Source organism: Eulemur rufifrons, chromosome 15, assembly GCF_041146395.1.
Source record: "Eulemur rufifrons isolate Redbay chromosome 15, OSU_ERuf_1, whole genome shotgun sequence".
Classification (NCBI taxonomy): Eukaryota; Metazoa; Chordata; class Mammalia; order Primates; family Lemuridae; genus Eulemur; species Eulemur rufifrons.
The window spans coordinates 38,586,909-38,607,069 of NC_090997.1; the positions used below are offsets into that span (position 1 = coordinate 38,586,909).

Genomic DNA, 20,161 nt, shown 5'->3' on the forward strand with positions numbered 1-20,161 from the left:
CAAATTTATGAATCCCCTATTTACTTGGGATGCTATGCCTAATCAGTAATCTTTTTTTTTAACTGGTCCCTATTTAATAGTCTTTTCTATTTCCAGGCTTTATTACTCACCTCTAGAACCCAATTCCATTCCTTAACAAGACTCTCACCAGATAAAATATTTCATATTGATAAGCAGAATCTCTTGATTGTGGACATAATTATCTTTCTAAACAAGCCAAATAAACGGCTATTTTTATACATACCACCTTCATCTACTCATCTGTCCTTAAAAATCAATGCATATCAATAATCTCCTCTCATATCTTCACAGTGGCTCTCTTAGTTCCTTCTCCTTAACCAATATAGCTTCCTTTGAATTACCAGACTCTGGCTCTCCTGTCCATTACTACCAAACACACTGAATGCTCACTATTGCTTCTGTACAACCTCCTACGCGTTTTTAAAAAATAGTTTGAATTTCAACTACACAATTTTCAAGAATAGCACAAATGCCTTCCATATTCCCATCACCCAGATTCATCAACTCTTAAAAATTCACTTCATTTGCTTCATCAGCACTTTTCTTCCCTCCTTCTCTCTCAACATAACAAACACATTCACATACACACTTACCACTGTTACCATTATCTTTTTCTTAAGAGCAGGCTGCTGACTCGATACCCCATTCCCTCTAAATAAATCGGTGTGTATTTCTCTAAAACAAGGATACTTGCCTATATAAGTTGAGAAATCAATATTAATAACACTACCATTCAATCTCTAGGCCCCATTTAAATTTCGTCAATAATGTTTTTTTCTTTTTTGGCCCAGGACCTCATACAGCTAAAAACATTACATTTAATTGTCATGTCTTGTCAGGTTCCTTCAATCTGGAATATTTTCTCAGACTTTCTCTTTCATATCTTCAGCTGTCTATAAAAAAATATAGACCTTAGGATGACCCAGAACCTGGGTCTGTTGAATGTTTCTTCGTGACCAGGTTATTGTCTTTGCAGGAATCCCACAGACGAATGCTGTGTTTTTCTCAGGGCACCACTTTAAAGAACATACAATATCAACCTATTCTACCACTAGTGAAATTAACCTGGTCACGTTAGTGTTTCCAAGGTTTCTCCCCAGGAAAGCTGCAATGTTTCCTTTTTGAATTGATTAGTGTCTTGTGGAGATATATTGCAAGTTTACACCAAGATCTTCACACCAAGATCCTCTACCAGCTTCTATTTGCTAACAAAGAAATCAGCTACAAGAACATTTTGGAGACAATTCCGGGTAAAGGAAATAAACTAGTACAAAGACTCTAAGCCATAAATAGGCTCTGCAAGTTTGAAGTACAGGGAAAGATCAGTATAACTGAAGCACAATACAAAAGAGTTATTTACCTTACAGACTTTGTATGCACCAAATATGTATGCACAAAGTTTCCTGCAAAAAAGGACCTTATTTATTTTTATATCTCTAATTGACTACTTGATTCATTCATCATCTGTTGTATGCCAACCGTATGCACCAGATACTCTGCAAGGCACTACAGATCTAAAAAGTATAAGAAAAAGTCTGTGCTATTAATAACCTCACAATTTAATAGGAAAACAGACATCTAAACAAATCCATCCCAACATTGTAGGGAAATACAAGATAATAGAAGCAAAAAGTAAAGTGCTAGTACTCTACATTCAGAAGGAAATCATTTTTTTTGATAGTCAAGCTTTTTGAAAATTTCAGTCTACATTAAATGCATTCAATTTTTTAATACCCATTCCCTCCTCAGTGCACTGCAATCTCATTCCTATTCCTAACATTAACATAAAACATTTTTTGTCAAGGTTATTATCTTAATCGGTTGAGGCTATAACAAAACACCTTAGATGTGGTAATTTATAAACAATAAAAGTTTATTGCTCACAGTTCTGGAAGCTGGGAAGTCCAAGATCAAGGTGCCATCAGATTTGGTGTCTAGTAAAAGATCTCTTTCTGCTTCACAAATAGCGCCTTCTAGCTGTGTCCTCACATGGCATAAGGGGCAAACAAGCTCCCTTGGGCCTCTTTTATAAGGATACTAATTCCATTAATGAGGGCTCTGCCCTCATGACCTAATCATCTCCTAAAGACCTCACCTCTTAGTATGACCACACTGGGCATTAGGTTTCAGCATAAGAATTTTGGGAGGGACAGAAACATTCAGACCATTCGAGACCAGCCTAAGCAAGAGTGAGACCCCATCTCTACTAAAAATAGAAAAATTAGCTGGGCACTGAGGTGTGCACCTGTAGTCCCAGCTACTCGGAAGGCTGAGGCAGGAGGATCACTTGAGCCCAGGAGTTCGAGGTTGCAGTTAGCTACAAATGACACCACTGTACTCTACCCGGGCAACAGAGCAAGACTCTGTCTCAAGAAAAAAAAAAAAAAAATACATTCAGACCATGGCAGTCATCAATGACCTTGCCAAATCCAAAAGATGTCTTTTAGCCCTAATTTTACTTTAGGTGTCCATGTTTCAGTCCTAATTTTACTGTAGGTTTCCATTTTTTATGAAATGCTCATCTCCTGGCTTTTAAGATACCACATCGGTTTGGTTTTTCTCTAGTCCCTCAGGTTGCTTCTCACTGTCAATTATTGACTCTTCTTTTGTCTGCTTTAAAAGCTGAAGTTTCAGCCTTTTTACATTACACACATACACAGTAATATATTCCATTTCTATAGTGAATGATTCCTAAGTTAAATCATCTTCTTGCCTAGATCTCTCTCCTGAGTTCCCACAGCCTATAGTAGTTCCCATTGCTATTAGGGCTTTTCACACAGGTATTTCATGTCCCACCTTCTCCACTTAAATTCCTACCATAGTAAATGACAGGACTTTCTAAATCACACAAGTTAAAAACATGTCATCCCATAGTCTTTCATCTTACTCCCTCCCTACATACAAATCGTCTCTCAAGTCTTAGAAATTCTATTTTTAATCTGTTAATTCCATCCCTACTTCTACGACTCTGTTCAAGCCCTGATGATTTCCTTCATAGATCACTGCCTTTTCACCAATTTCTCTGTATATATACTTAGTTTTAATCCATCCTCTACAATAATGCCAAGGGGACCATTAAAAAGAGAAAAGCTATTCATTCTTCTATCTAAATCCATCATTCATTAACTCTCCATACTTAGCAGGTTACAAAACGATCTTGAATATTTTGTCCCCCACAAACATCTCTAGCACTTGCTTAATGATGAGTCATATTTATTCTATACCATATATAATAATATACAATTGCATGTTACATTCTCCCAAAGTTTGTAAATGCCTTTCCCTAAGTCAGCAATATCCAAATCAACTCAGCTGAGGTATTACTTCTCATTAATTTCCCTTACCATTTCCTACCACAAGGTTGGATTAGGTACCTCTCCTCTGATACCTCTCAGTGTCTTGTACACCCTCTGTCAAGGTTCGTAGCACATTGCATCAATATTGCCTGTTTACCATCTCTAAATGCTCCAAGAACAGATATAACTTCTTTCAATTCTATCTTCCAAGTTCTCAGGACAGTAGCTGGCTCATAAAAGACTCTGAAGTTCATTAAAGGAATGCATAAACTCATACTCTTTATTATACCCTACTATACTGATGGAAACATTTTATGCTCCTTCATTTTAATTTGAACTGAAGAGAGATATTTCACATTTCTGATAAGGAGAGGAAAACCCTGCTATTTACATAGTACTCAAAGTACTTTTGTATTATGAGTGCCTTAGTCCTGAGAATTCATCAGCTCTACTTTTCTTTGGTAAATATTATTTTGAGGCACTGATTCTGAAACTAAGTAAAAACATTAAAAGGCTAAGAGAGAAGTAGAGAGCAAAACTTGACTTGGTAATTACATTACCTCCTTCCTTGGGTTTTTCTAATTATTCTACAGGGAAAGCATTCATTATTAAAATATTATGGCACAAAATAATGACATGTTTTTGTAATACAGAACTTCACTTATAAATTACAATAATTTCCTTTTAAATTCTTATACAGCATTTATAAGATTTTAGTTGGGTAAAAAATAAAATAGATAAAACTTAAATCTGTAAGTAGCAGCAGGTAATATGCATTATTTTATATAATCCCACCAAAATCCTTTGGAGTTGGTACTATTATCTACTCTCCTCCCCCTTTTTTTAAGAGATGAGAACACTATAGAGATTAAAGGGGTGAGGCGATTTGCCCAACTTGCACTATCAGAAGTAGTAAAACTGTGTCTAAGAGCCCTCTGATGCCAAAACTGATGCTCTTAACTACAGTACTACATACTGCTTCTGGCTGTGACTATTTAAAAAGGACTCAAGAGAATTAATCCCTTGGAAAGAGCTTTCAAATATATATAGACAAGTACCTTAGAAATAAATCAGTGAGGTCTTAAAACAAATACATAAAAAGGAAATACTGTTTGGAGCATTACTGAATTGTTATTCCTATAAATAATAATAATGTGTTTTCTCACTGGAATCTTTCACTGGTCAATCATGATCTATCTTAAAGCCTTATCCTATCAGTTTTCAAGACTGATTTTCAAAGCACTAGCCAGTGTCAAGTGTGATCTAGTGGAATGAGAAAAACACTCAGTATCCATCCCACTTTATGAGTAACAGGAACAATGAACATATATCTACCTATCACCACTTGCTTCAATTCCATAAATGAATAAAGATAATACTTTAAAAATTACTTACAGTAAATATCCGTCTGCCAGTTCGATCAAAAGTTACACAGTACACTGATGACAAATGTCCAAGAATTCGTTTATGCATTTTCATGTGCTGATACACTGCAGTTGGAACAAGTCGCTCAAGTCTGTATTTCCCATTCAGCTTCCTTGAAAACAGAGTATCCGCTACCAAAAAAAGGGAGGGGGAAATAAACGTAATCTGGAAATTAATTTTCTTAAATTATCACCTCTTAAGAATTCACATATTACAATTTGTCATTTGTGGTAAAAATAAAAATGATTTCTAATGTATATGGCTCCTAATTAAAAGTCTTCCAAGTCGTCAGGAAAAACATTATTTCACCTGAAATAAGGTAAATCAGGCACTATCATTCTTACTTTATAAGGAAGCAAATGCAATTAAACAACCTGTCCAAAGTCACAAAGTAGGGCATGAAGCTAAGATTAAAACCTAGATTTCTTTACTTTCTCGCTAGTGTTCTTCTAAAACCAAAAACATTTTATATATTATTTTCTTTAAAGCCCTGCTGAGATAGTTTTTCTAACAAAAGCAATTAAAACTAAAATCCAGTGAACTTTTCATCAACCACTAAAACTTGAACACTTTAAAATGACATGCAAAACGATGTTTAAAAAAATCTTTCCAACAAGACAGAGGAATAAGTCATCTGCATTATGAAAAAAAATAAACTGGGGAGCTTGCCGAACACCTGTAAAATGATTCCTTTTCTAAACCTCATTAGCTCTCTCTTTTCAACTCATTCATTCTAACATCATTCAAGATCCGACTTAAGTTTATCTTCTGCCCCAAAGCCTTATATACTGACTCCAGCCCAAAATGTCCTCTTCCATCTAAATTACAACTGTACTGATACTTTCTATACTGCTAACTTACAGAGAAGGTGCTCAATAAATATATGTTGACTAATCTGCAGGCACATTATTAACCTATAGGTTAAAACTTTTTTTCTAACTGTGACTGCCACCTACATTGGACAATTGGCATTCAAGTTTCTCACTTGAATTTAGTCCCAAATAAAATAAAATATATATACAAAATACTATTCAGCCCAGGTTTAGAGCCTAGCAATTATGCCCTAAAGTTGATAAAACATAAATATCTTGGGTATATTGTATACATTCTCAGTATTTCTTATTTTATTCACATTCAATAAATGTTTGGCTCACACTACATTTGCAAACAACAACAACAACAAAAACTTTGGTCCTGGTGAAGAGGTATGTAGATACTTTGTAGGTTCTTAAGCAATAATATGTCAAAGAATAATTACATTTACTTAGATTTCTTTTACTAGAGCAATTATTTAATATTTTGATAAAGTATTACCCTTGCTGTTAGCATGTAAGTTCTATGCACAATCTATCCAGACACCTAGGAATGTCTAAGACAAGTTTTGACAGTTGTGAATTAGCATATTTAGACTTAAACTGGTTATATAAAAATTTAACAGAGACTTAGTAAGTTTCCATCATAGCTTAGTCCCTGACACATTTTCCTTATGTACAGAAATGGCCTGGTAAAAGACATTCTCCAATGCTTTGGCTCCAAACTGATTTAGTACAAGAATCACACAAAACCACAAACATCAACTATCCTGCCAAATGAGAATTCAAAACATCTTATCCAAATACCAAGGATTACTGACATCTCAGAATCACCTGTCTGTTCTTTAAGAAAATATGCTATGATATACCACATAAACACTGACAGTGTTACCAAGATATACTTTAATTCCCTCTATCTAAAATTTACAAAATTTTCAAAATGTCAAATATGAAAATATTTAACACTCTTCAGATGTGAAAATGATTGTTGGAGACAACTGAAACATCAAAACTATTATTTCTCAATGATGATCAAGCACTATATATGTTCAGAATTTTTTTAGATGAATTTGTTATAAAGACTATTTAAAAATCAGAGAAGCTGAAGTATTTCCAAGCAAAAAATACTTCCCTTATACAAGAGAAAATATTACTGTTTTCTTAAATATAAGTCTTACTGAATCTCTGACCCAAACTGGGATTAAATCTTTATTTTCATTTTGGAAAACAATTGAAAAAAAGAATATCCTTTTCAAAATGTTACTTTACAATAAACTTTTCAAGTAAAACTTTCCAGAAACACATTAAGTGAAATACATTTCTCGTTAAAACTATATTCTACACTACCCTTTGTAATGCTTAGCTACCAGTTAACTATTTGACTGTATCCTAAAACAGAAAGTACCTAGCAGAGTCCTTGCTCTCAACCAATTTACAAACTGTACAACAGCACTAAAAGATATGACATAGAGAGAACAGCATGTAGATTACCAGGTAATAAATTGATGGTTCAAACTTTATAACTGCAGGAGTTAAAGAAGAAAATATAAGTATAGTTCAGTAGTTGAAGTACAACTGAGGAGGCTGAATTTGAGGAAGAACCTGACCAGATCAAATAGGTAGATAATTTTTACAAAGGTAGAGTGGAGGATCTAAGACTCACATTCAATAATCTCACATTTTCTTTTATTATAACATTTACATAATGTCTATCTCCCTTACCAGATCTTAAATATCTCAAGTACAGAAATTCTCTTATATTCTCACAACTCAATGTAGAGGCCTTTTAAATAAAAAAGTATATAAATGAATCTTACTTAATAAGATACACAAGATGGTTCATTTAATTTATAGTTTCATGGCAAAAAGGTAAATGGCAATTATTCACTTTCTAAAGAAATTAATAACAGACTAATTGGATTTCTGAGTAAAAAGGAAATGTCTCTTGGATTACAGAAACTCCCTAAATTTTATTAAATTAGAAAGTCAATTTTTAAAATGAGCATGGTTTAAGAGATATAAGAGGATACAAAGGAATACGTACGTTCTTTATATGACATTATTCTAGTTTTAACCTTAAATCAAGTAACATATATGATTTTGGTTTAAAAGTACATTTATTTTAGCCTACCAAAGCAACTCTTTATCTTTTTCATTTGGCAAATACTTTCTTCTCCTCCAGGGCCAGTTCAAATGTCATCTCTTCTAGGAAGATTGTGGTGAATTTCAAAAGCTTCCTAACTGGTTGCCCTCTAACGTGACTTTTCTGCTCAAAACTGCAAAGCTCTTCATTTCATTCAGAATTAACACCAACTTCCTTGCAGATCAGCCTATGAAGGCCCTGCATAAACTTGTTTCCCATAACCTCTCTGACTTCACCTGCTATTTCTCCCCACGACCTGTGCCAGCTACTCTCATCTACCCCATTCTTCTAACACACCAGGCATGCTTTTCACTTAGGGTCTTTGCACTAGCTGTTCCCTCTGTGTAGAATGCTCTCCCCGTATATGGATAATTCCTTGACCTCCTTTCAAGTCTTTTTTCAGATGTATGCTACCTACTCAAAGAGGCCTAACCTAATCAGCCCATTGAAAATTGCAGCCCACCTCCTACCATCACCTCTAACTCCTGATCCCCCTTTATGTAACTCTGTGCTTGTTCTTTAGCCATCACTTAGCACTGGATACTATACATTTGTTTATTATGTTCATTGCTTATTTCCTGCCTCCTCCCACTAAAATCTAACAAGCTTTATATGGGCAGGGTTTTTTGTCTGTTTTGTTCTTTGATTAGCCTAAGGGCTGACAATTGTGGCTGGCACTTAGATGATCAATATATATTTGGTGAATTAAATAAATTACATATTTATAAAACAAGTTTGGAATAAAACAAAAATGGAGGATTTTAATCTGACAAATTAAAAAATCCAAAATATTTCTAAATTGTGCTTCATTGTAACTCCCCTGCTAAAGGGATTTAATGGGGGGTTGGGGGGGGGGGGCGGAAGGGACGCAGAAGTAAACATACTCAATTTTCTGAAAATAGAACAGTAAATGAAAGAAAAATCTCAGAAATCACTGTTATCCATTAGAAATGAGTTATTTTAAAGTCTAAAGTAGAAAAAGAGCAAAATACTGAAAAGTATCATTTGTAGTGTATCATTCAGAACAGTCTTTGAAACAAAGTCTATGTGCACAAGTCTACAGAATTACTAAACAAAAGGCCCACAATTTCTTAAATGTACTATGTACTTATCTAGTCCTTGGGTTCTAATCTATTACTTCTCTAGGTATCAGGATGATAAATCAAATTCCCCCACAGGTCACTTATTCTTAATTCACATCTAGTTATTTTTCAAGAATTCATTTATTTCTCAAATCATAATACTAATGCATATTCAATTAAGAAAATAAGAACATAAATGAAAGAAAAATCTACAATACTATCACCTAACATAATCACTTTTAAGATTTTGCAAAGGTTTACACTTCATAAACAGCATTTTAACAGGTATGTTGTATTCCTTAATGAAATAAGAGATAAGCTTTAAGTTTGACAGACTTGTGTTCAAGCTTGACACTATGGAGACTTTAAGCAAGTTATTCTTTCTAAACTTCAATTTCTCCGATTATATTACTGCAGAAACATGTCCACTTTCCACAATACACTTGGTTTTCACATTATGTTGTTCTTTAATATCCACAATTTCACAAATTTTAAGTAGTCAATTCTATCAATATTTTTCCTTTCTTTTGTGATTCCGTTTACTGCTTTACTATAAAGTCCTCCTACTCAGCCAATAGTACAATAAATATCCACTTATATCTTCTTTTGCTTTTTTTACAGTTTAGATTTCTCATTTAACTCTTTAATCCATCTACAATTTTAATACACCTTATGAGGTGAGTCTCTAAAGATATTTTTCTCTCCCAAATAACCAAACGTTTGTTCTAGCCTTTCCATTTACTAATTCTTTTCTATTAAGTTGTGATTACATTATCTTATATATACTCTGTGCTAGGCCACTGACATGCCTGATAGTCTATTTCTATGCCAACACCAAAATTTTAATGCTGTAATTAATGTTTTAATATTTATCCAGTTATTCCTCTTCATTATGAGTCCATTTAAAAATATTCTTACTTGTTAAAGAACTTTGAAAATAAATGTAAAGTTAAAAAAATTTGTTGGAAATGTAAATTTAATTTCATTTACTGAAAAACAACTGACATTTTTCTATCCAGAACCTAGTGCTTTCTTCCTACTGGGCCCAAGTTTTTTTAAACACAGATGATTTTTTTAAAAGATAAACATAACAATTAAAGTCACCTAAGTTTCTCTCACTATACCATTTGAATCAAATTCCTGAAGAAAACATGGGTAGCTGCTATAAAAGGGATCTGCAATAACCTTAGTAACTATATTTTTGAGGACATTAGAAAAATACATTATGCAAATCTCTACAAGTACTAAAGCAGAAATACCATTAAAACATTTTCTTCTTTTTCTGCAAAGTACTTTGTAAAATGGACAAGCACACATGGTAAAACTGCAATAAATTATCCAAGATCAAAATTAACCATAGTTAAAAAGATGATTTGGAAAATATTAAAATTACTATGAATTAACAAAAATGCAGAGGTTAGTTTTTTGTTATTCTGGTTTTGTAACTGTTAAGAGCAATATAACATGCTATATGATACCTCCTCCAGTGTAGGAAAGCTGTCCCTCTTCATAATCAGAACTGGAGGGCCCCAGAACTAGTGCCTACAACTTCTTCCAACTCATGAAAACAGAGCCCTGCTGGCAGCCTAACAAAATGCAAGAAGCATGAGGCTGCAGATTCCAAAACCTAGAGAATCAATTTTTGTGACACTAGGAGAATTAAGGAGGCAAAAAGAAAACAGAGTATGTAATTCAGAAGTTATTTCAGTACAATTTGGACCCTTTTCTGATACAGAAAAAGGGGTACTCAGATAAGAAACAACATCAGAGTATGTTACCAGAGGTTGTTTTAACTAATTTTTATTAAATTCACTTTTTTTTTTTAACCCCGTTTTGGCTAATTTTATTCTGTGATTCTGGTTAAAGAAAACATTTGAAAGGAAAGCTCCTAGGTTTTCTGTAAATAAAATGCAAAAGAACTTATAATTTATAATTAGTAACTACAGAAACAGTTCCTAAATTAAAATACTCAAAAGAGTAAATTCTGGATAATCAGTACCCTAGGTTTCATTTTAATCTCTACTATCTGCGTTATAAAAAGGCTTTAGCTTTCTAAATATGTGATTAATAACCATTACTGGTTATTAATCAGTACTCATATAAAACAAGAGTTTGGCAATCTATGATACACTAAACTTCAGTTAACTACAAAAATACTGATAAAAACTTAAGAATACACAAAAACAAATTCCAAACTGATTTATCTCTCATATAATACCATCTCCAATTTTAGATGAGAATTAGAATTCCCAACAAAATGATACTATATTCATGATCAGACACTCAGAGAGCTCTATCTATAAAAATGACCTTCCAAGATCATTACAAGTCCAAATAGTTGTCTGTATATAGTGCTGGTGATTTCAGAATTTAACATAAACGTATTGTATGACAAAGTATTTAATAAAGCATAAAATTACATGAAATGTTATTCACTTTAGAGAAGCACAAAAGTGTTCTAAAGAAAAAGAGATATAATTGTGGGGGTCACAAAAAATAGCTAAAAATAATTTTCTAACAGAGATGTTATGTTAAAGACAGGCATCAAACACCTTGAGGAAGAAAGCCACTATGGCTTGGAGCTAGAGAGAGAGAGAGGTTCTTACTAGGAGGACTTCAAGAATTTGATGATAGAAAACGTCCTATTATTTCCTGCAATTAATAATGTGGGTAAATGTCAAAATAAAATACAATATACAATGTGGGGATAAAAAAGTCTATAGAACACTATTATGATGTGTAGCAGGTTTGGAAAATAATGGCTAGTATTTACTGAGTGCTTTACTGCATGCCAGACACTATTCAAAGCACTTTATTCTCATATAATCCTCATCCATCCTTTGAGGTGGGTGCTTCTATATCCCTTACCAACAAGGAAACTGAAAGATAAAATATAATTTGCCCAGAGGTGAAGCCCAGGTTTAAACTCATGCAATCTGTTGCCAAAGAGTCTACCTCTGACTACACTATATGCTGCCTGTGTGGACAAATATTAGAAAAAAAGACCGAAAGGAAACATACCAAAGTATTAACAGCAGATATGCAGCAAGACTGATTTTTGAGATTTTCTGTTTTCCAAGTTTTCTCCATTGAGAAATATTCACTCTAATTATTTTTTTTTAATAAACTACAATTCAATCTACATCAAGGAACTCAAAAAAAGCAGTAAGAAAAATAAATAGATTAACTTAAATTCAAAGACTGACAAAAACAGACCCAGGGATAAAGATGCAAAAAATTTAAATTTATTTAATAAAAAAAAAAAAAAAAACTAAAAATTAGGTATATTAAAGTATATGAATTTATATTATACACAGAGGATGACAACCACTGCATATTTGACAATGTATTGAAAAACGATATGCTATAAAGAATTCACACTTGTTTTGATTCAAAAGCTGTAAAATAATACTACAAATAGGCCATCAATTTTCTTTGTAAGTTTTGTTTATAAAATCTTTCCCACTGAGTTTTTAAAATAAAAGAGAAACATGTTGATGATAATTTAGATTCAATTTTATTTAGGAAAGAACCGTATAAGGAGGAGAATTTAATTCACTATAGAGCCACAATGGCAAGGCTTGCCATGTTAATTCTTCTGAGGTTACTAATACAGATAGATATAAGCAAGAAAAGACAACCAAATACTTATAATTTGAGGGACAGAGATAATCTGGGAAATAATTCAACAAAGGTTGCTTTATTTCTATAGCACTACCTGATATTGATATTAACCTGCACCAGTAACTAGCAGGAACAAACCAACCTAGGATCAAGGACAAATAATCACCATAAAAATAACTATAACGAAAATAATTTCGCATATTGCTCAGTGTCTGACAGGTTGAGTAGACAGAAAAGACATGGGGAGCAATTTCTTGACCTGTATGGGCTTATAATGTTGTGTTCTATTTATGATAATTCTTGAAATGTATATTATTTATGCAGTTTTCTCTATTTAAGTTTCAATTAAAGTTTATTAAAATACATACAATGAATAAAATATCTGAATAATAATAAAAAAAAAAAGGAAAACATAAAACCTATGAGCTTAAAAAATAACTGACAAAGTAGAGAAAATGGGGGGGGGGAATGTTTAATCATTTATTCCCATGTTCAAAGCAAGGGATACATACCACAGACACAGCCCATCTGCAATTGCCACATCCGCAATTGACACCCAACAATAATGACTATTAACAGGAAATGTATACTCATCCCTGTTTAGCTCAAGTTCAAATACCAATTTATTTGTTCTTGGGAATAAAGCAAAGATAAATGCTGTGTTGTATGAATTACATAAGGTTAAATAAACCCTATTTAGAAACAAAAAAAAAAAAAATAACTATAACGAACAACTACTTCAGTTAAAGTAGGAGGGGTTTGCAGCATTTGAAGGATAATCCTGTAATCAGCTTTTTCCCACCAAAAAAAAAAAAACGGGGCGGGGTAAAGGGTAATGGGAATAGAAGAATAAAGGAAAATAATCACCTGGGCAACACAACACCCATGAGAGCTTCTCTCCTTATTTTACTACTGTAACTAAAATAATTAGTATGCACAGTAGCTACTCTCCAGATCTCTACATAATCAATTTTGGTGTTTAGTTGTACTTCATGCTTGAAACGCACTATGTTTTTAAGATTTAGCAGATACCATAAAGATGAATAATGTCTTAAAAGAACTCAAATACTAAACTGACATAAAATAAAGTGTAAAGATAATGATTCCAAGAGTTAAGTAAAAACATTTTATAAACCAAGTACACAACAAGCACTAAAACAAAAGGCCGATACTATAATCACTAAGAATAGTATTTATTCTTCTTCTTCTTTTCTCTCCTGGAAACTAGCCTAATGCTACTTCAAAATAGAAAACATTACAATGGTGTAACACTTTGTTTTAAATATTTTTAAATGTTCTTATAGTTATTTTAATAGAAATTTGTTTTTAAATAAAATTTTTTTGAAGTTATGTAGTTTTGTTTTATGTAAAACATTTTAATCACTCAATATTGAGTCAACAAACATTTATAGAGCACCTGTATGAGCCAAGTATGGGCTAGAACATGTAACAGGGAAAAAGAAAAGACATGGTACTTACCCTCATGGAGATTGCAGTCTAGCAGGGAAGAAAGACATGAAACAAGGACTTACAACAATGATTAAGTGTTATTAAATAGAAGGTATAGGGAAATCTTGAAATATATAGCAAAGGGTCTAAACATATGGGGGATAGTAGTTATCAGGGAATGTGGGTAGACTTCTCTGAAAAACTGACATTTAAACTAAGACCTGAAAAATGAACAGCCAAAGAATGCTGATGGGAGGTGAGCATATTCCAGGTAGAGGTAACAGCATATGCAGTAGCTTGAAGCTAGAAAGAGCACAACATTCAAGCAACATAAAGAAGTCAAGTATGACTAGCACACAGAGCACAAAAGAGCAAATATCAAGAGAAGAGACTGAGAAGGTAGGGGGCAGACTACGGAGTGCTTTCTAAGCTATGTTAGGCATTTTGGACTAAATTCCAGTAATAATAGGCTGAAGTTTTTAGGGAGAAAGCAGTGGAGTAATACACATAATAAAATTTGCTTTGGTATAATTTATTGCAGTTTTCTCTTGACCACAATGAGAATGGACTGAAAAGGACATAACTAAAAGCAAAAGCTGAGTTTGCAAAAGAAATCAAAGTGTTCAAAAAACAAAATTTCACTTAAAAAAATTTAATCAGTTTGACACAAAGATTTTTAAGATTTTCCCAAGAAATTGAATATCTGCTCTCAATGTTAAGTATTTATTGGACAATACACAAATTTGAAAAAACATACCATGCTTCATTGTTTCTAGAGTTGAAACACCAAGGCATAATTCAAAAGCCTACTAAACCAAAATTAATAAATGGAGACAGCTGATACAACATAACACAAAGAATTTCAGAGAGAAGGCAAAAGGGTGCTATATAAATGTGATAAATGTTAAATGCATAATATCTGAAGCAAAAAAACCCTCCCAGAGATATAACTAAATTAGTTACTACCTCTCTACATTTCAGTTTTCTCCTTAATAAAGTGGGGATTTCTTACAGAATTGTCATAAAAAACAAATGAGACAAAATGTTTTGTAAACTCAAAGGTATTTTATACTAACACCTACATGGACTATCCCTAAACAACCAAATTCTCATGTATTGTAAAAGTAAATCTGATGGACATAGTTTTTCTTTTACTTTTTAAAAGACTTTATGGGAGACCATTTTTCCCCTGCAGCTCCCTTAAGGAGCTGAACAAATCTTTGCTCTGTTTATATAAATATCTACTCAGCCTGATCACAGATTTCCCAGTTTCAAAAGATGGCTAGGAAAATGTTCAAATCCATAACCTCGAAGTCTCCCTGAAGAAATTCAAAATAAAAAGTCAGAGACCTTGAGAAAATAATATAATTTGCTTCCGTTAATATAGATATGAAAATACAACTTCAAACCCAACAATCACTCTGGAAAAATACGTGATACAAACTAAAAGGAAGTGGCTAGTGATTCCTAATTACTACTGGAATTGCTTGCCAGATACATCACACAAAGTAAGGTAGGGGAGATGATATCCCTCATCGCATCTATAACCTAAAAACAAATTTTATCCTATTATTTACAAAAAAATTCAAACACAGCTACAAGAGCAACAATTTAAACTCACCTAAGGAAACTGTCATTCTTCAAAGTTTCGCCCCTTTTTTGTCAACCATAATTTGAAAAGAAATTTAAGCAAAAGAAAAAAATAAAAATAAATATCTATTTTATATATTTGGTACTTAGGCATAATGAACATTAATTTTATTTCCCTAAGAAAAACCAAAAATGCTAATATATCTTGGGAGTCTCTCACAGCTGAACTGTTTTTAACAGGCAAAAGAAGGAAATAGGGAGGCTAGAGGGGAGGATGGGCAGGAAGAAAAAAGTTAATAAAACAAAAACTGCCAAATAGAAATACGAAGAACATTCGGGGAACAGATTAAAAAACAAACACCAAAAACAAAAAAAGAATATAGATAAGTAGAAACTAATTAAACAAAAATCACAAATTAAAATTGTAACTAGAAAAGCAGAACAAAATGGCAGAAGAAAATGAGTTCTGAAAGAAAAAATGGTTACTAAGAAAATAATACGTTGAAATAGATATTTAAATAAGTGATGAGTAGATATCTATCTAGGAATAAAGTATGGATAGAGTAGGAAAAAAGGAAGACTGAACAGAACATATTAAAGAAAGAATAAATGAACAGGGAAAAAACTCCACAGAATATAATCTTATAATTTACTGAATTATATGTAAAATAATGTTTATATAATTGTATGTTAAATCTTACAGATTTATAATTGTATAAAACAATCTAGTAATTATGTCAGAAACATGAGGAAAAATAAATATAACCCTAAAAGTCTAAGAAAAAAAATTCCTGACTGAATAAATATTAAGAAATTACCAACTAGAGAATTCAAATACAATATTGAAAATAAGGCAAAATATAACAAAGTGTGAAGGGAGAAGAGTCTTCTCTTCAAAGATTTGCATCTAGTTTTAAGGGACTCCTTCTGCCTTTGTTCAAACTAATTTTCTCAGAGTATTACAAAATTATAAATGTAGACAAGACCTATAATTTCTTTTATTGTAAAGCCTTCTTAGTATTAACTAGATGTTTGGGTAGTAAAGCTATTTTCCAAGGCAAAGCTGTTTCTTTACACTCAATTTTAAGAACAGGTTCCTCAAAACTCCTTATCTCACCTACTAAGACTGCAGAACGTAACAGCAATCTTTCACAGAAGCAATAAGTAAAACACAAAAGTATGGAAGTACCTAGGCAAAACACCAAAAAAAAGTATGGAAGTACCTAGGCAAAACACCAAAAGACACAGAGGTAAAGTTTACTTTGCTAATTTGGTAAATGTGAGAAAAATGTAAACAGATCAGTAAAAATTTATTTAATATATAAAAATTTTTTGCCACAAGATAAACATGCATTCAATGAATCTCTAAATTTAACCTTAAAAACTACTGTAGAAAATTTCTTCTTTCCTGATCTCCCCCTACCCATGTCCATTTATTATTGAAGCAGGATTGCATATCATAAGCAAATACAGAATAAACTATATCTGAATAAGGCATAATGTGGGTACAGAGATAGGAGAAAGGACAATACCAGGGATTTGTTAATACTTTTGAAAGTAAATGCTGCTATGCCAAGTACACATTCACATAGTAAATACAAGCCAGTAATAACAGATGGGTGGGATCTGTTGTGTTTTGCTTCTGAATATAGTATTAAAGGAGGTTCTAGAGTGCTGGAAAGCAGCTGACCACTTTGGGTCTCCTGCCGAGGCTGAATTCCAATTCGATTTTCACAATTTATGGAGGTTCAATGTAGTTGTGATTTTTAAGCAGATAATAAAACAGAGTAATAAAACACTAAGACAAGCTCAAATGGGTTCTTAAATTGTATAATTTTATAGGTATGGATTTTGATATTCCAAGTGTAATGAACTAACAACCTAGTCTACTCATAAACCTTACTTCCTTAAAGAAAAGTTAGTTTTGGAGACTTTTTTTCTTCCCTTATCTCAAAGCTATCCTTAAGTCTTTCTTCTTCTTACTACCAACTATTACACTTTTTTTTTTTAACCCCCTACACACCCCTGAACTTTTCTTGTCCCACCCCAATGTATCAATTACCTACTGCCTTTTCATTTAACATTTACTAATGCTGAAGAGTTGGACCTATAAAGAACAATAAAACATAATCTTGGTCCTCCAGGACCTAACAGTATAGTAGAAGAAAAAAGGTAAATAAATAACCACAACCATATGACAAAAGCAATAGTAGAGATAACAACTTAATTCTGTCCAGTGACATCTAAGTTTTGAAGGGTCATAGAATGTACAAAAAAGAGAGGGGCATTCCTGACAGAAATAAAACGTGCAGAGATAAAGGGATGAAAAAGAGTATGGCTGATTCTAAGAAATGCCATGAAGTTGTACAAAGAGCACAAGGTACAGATGGTACAAAAAGTGGGGAAAAGTCTTATATCCCACATTAAAATGGGAGATAATTAATGGTCATTAGGGGGAAAAAAGGAGGCATGACATGGTAACATTTGCATTTCAAAGTTTAAAGCAGTGGTAATTTTACCCTGGGGATATCTGGTAATGTCTGGAGACTTTTTTGATTATCATGGGGTTGGGGGATGCTGCTAGATTTAGTGGGTAGAGGCCAGGGATGCACAGGAAGGACAGCTGCCTACATGCAAGAGTTATCTGGCCCAAAAGGTCAACAGGGCCTAGGTTAAATCCTAGGTTACAGGAGCAAGACTAGGGGCAAGGGATAAAGTAGCATATAAGTTCTAGGAGACCAAAGGCCATGTTCTTGCTTACCCAGCAACTCCAGATCCTAACTCAGTGACAGATATAATGTAGGGACTCGATATTACTTGGCAAGTAAATGAATGAAGTAGAACTCTACGCAAGAAATACCAAAGCCTGAAATGTGGTTGTGGCAATGGTAACACAGAACATATTCAAAAGAGTAGAATAAACAGGTCTTATTTACTAAACAGACACAAGAAGTGAACAATAAATTGAAAATAAAATGACTTCCAGGTTTCTGGCTTGGAACAACAAGTTCAGAAAGGTTCAAAAGTTCTATTTTAGGTATTTTTAACTTTGAGATAAAAATGTGAGACATTAAAATAGAGAGGTCCAATAGTTTGCATATGGTCTGAAGTAAGAAAATCCAATTTTCCCCAGCACCTTGACACTACATTATCTTCAGAGTTACAGCAAGTTCAATAAGAAAATGAACAAACCCTAAGTGCAGCGTGGTATCCTGGACTGGATACTGGAATAAGAAAACGTAGTTAGTGGGAAACCTTGGTGAGATACGAGTAAGGTCTGCTGTTTAGTTAATAGTAATGTACCATTGTTGGTTTATTAGTTTTCAGAGATGTACCAGGTAACGTAAAATTATAACATTAGGAGAAAGTATGTGAGAGGTATATAGGACTCTTTATCTGTGCAACTTAGTAAATAATTTCTTACTCCAAAATTAAAAATTTTTAAAAAACCTACTATCCCAAATGTGTCAAAGTTTCAATACTGGAGATCTATATTGAACATATAAATCTATATCTTAAGAAAAGCTAAAATATTGAGTCTTTTCTTATTCCCACTGATAATTAGTTAATACCATACTGGCCAATGAAAGAGCAAAGAAAATTTTTAAAGGTAGCCAGACAGAAAATGGCAAAGAGGAATCAACAAAAGAAGTAAGTCAGTACTAAAAATTTTCATATTTTTTTTAAAAATTCTTCTGACCCATACTGTGATGACTTGAAATAATACCCTGTACCACTATGCAGGCAAACTATTCTGCCAAGAAGCCTGATGAATTACTTCTTCCTATCACCATCCTGTTCATAACTTTATAGCAATGACAAGGCAAACTGTATACCACAGTGAATTTTGACACTAACCTATGACGATAAAAGTAGAGTCCAGCTCCTCTTTAGTAATTTCAAAAACTATATGTAAATACAATCTTTAAAAGTAGGCAAAACTGGTGTTCTAGTACAGGTATTTCTTAATATAAAGAACTAAGACTTTCCTGAAAATGTGAATGGAAAAGGAAAAAAAAATTTATCTTAAACTCTAAAAATGAAATAGTCTTTCAGAAAGCTACAACAAAGACCTGCTTGGTAATTAATGTTGTTACCTGAATGAACCATTCAGGTAACACCTTTCTATGCATGACAGAAAACACAAGGTATTTTTGTCATATACATATAGGGGGTTCAGTACTATCCGAGGTTTCAGGTATCCTCCAGGGGTCTTGGAATGTATCCACTGCAGATTAGGGGGAACTACTGTACTTATATTCCCTATATCCATGTCAGCAGTATTTAATTATCTGACTGTCAACAACACAGCCTAAAATATTTTATCTGATTTTACAAATATTTGGTATCCTTTTCCAAAAATGACTAACATCAATTTTCTTGAATAGCCAAGTGTTATTACTGGAAAATTTAGCTTACAGAGAATAAAGCATAGCATGATGAAGTCAGTCTGGGCTAAATCCTGGATTCACTTAGAATGTGTGACTTTGGTCAAGTCACCAAAACTTTCCATGCCTCAGTTTCCTTTACTGTAAAATAAGAATAATAGTTCCTACTTACAGACCATTTAAGGTGTTAAAAGAAAATAAATAGTGCCTCATACATGGTAATTACTCACACAGAAAACGTTAAGTGAAAAATTATTTTTACCATCAACCATTCTTACACTTTCATTGCCTACCACAGGACTACCTAATTTTGACAAAATAAGTATAACAT

General features: G+C 32.9%; 1 protein-coding gene across 1 annotated transcript in view; it reads right to left on the minus strand.

Moving 5' to 3' along the window:
• PHIP (pleckstrin homology domain interacting protein) overlaps nt 1-20,161 on the minus strand; it is a 123,761-nt gene that overhangs the window by 83,786 nt on the left and 19,814 nt on the right. The window contains exon 7 of the mRNA XM_069488863.1: nt 4,713-4,873. Within this exon, the coding sequence (XP_069344964.1) occupies nt 4,713-4,873 (161 nt within the window). The remainder of the gene's footprint in view (nt 1-4,712; nt 4,874-20,161) is intronic.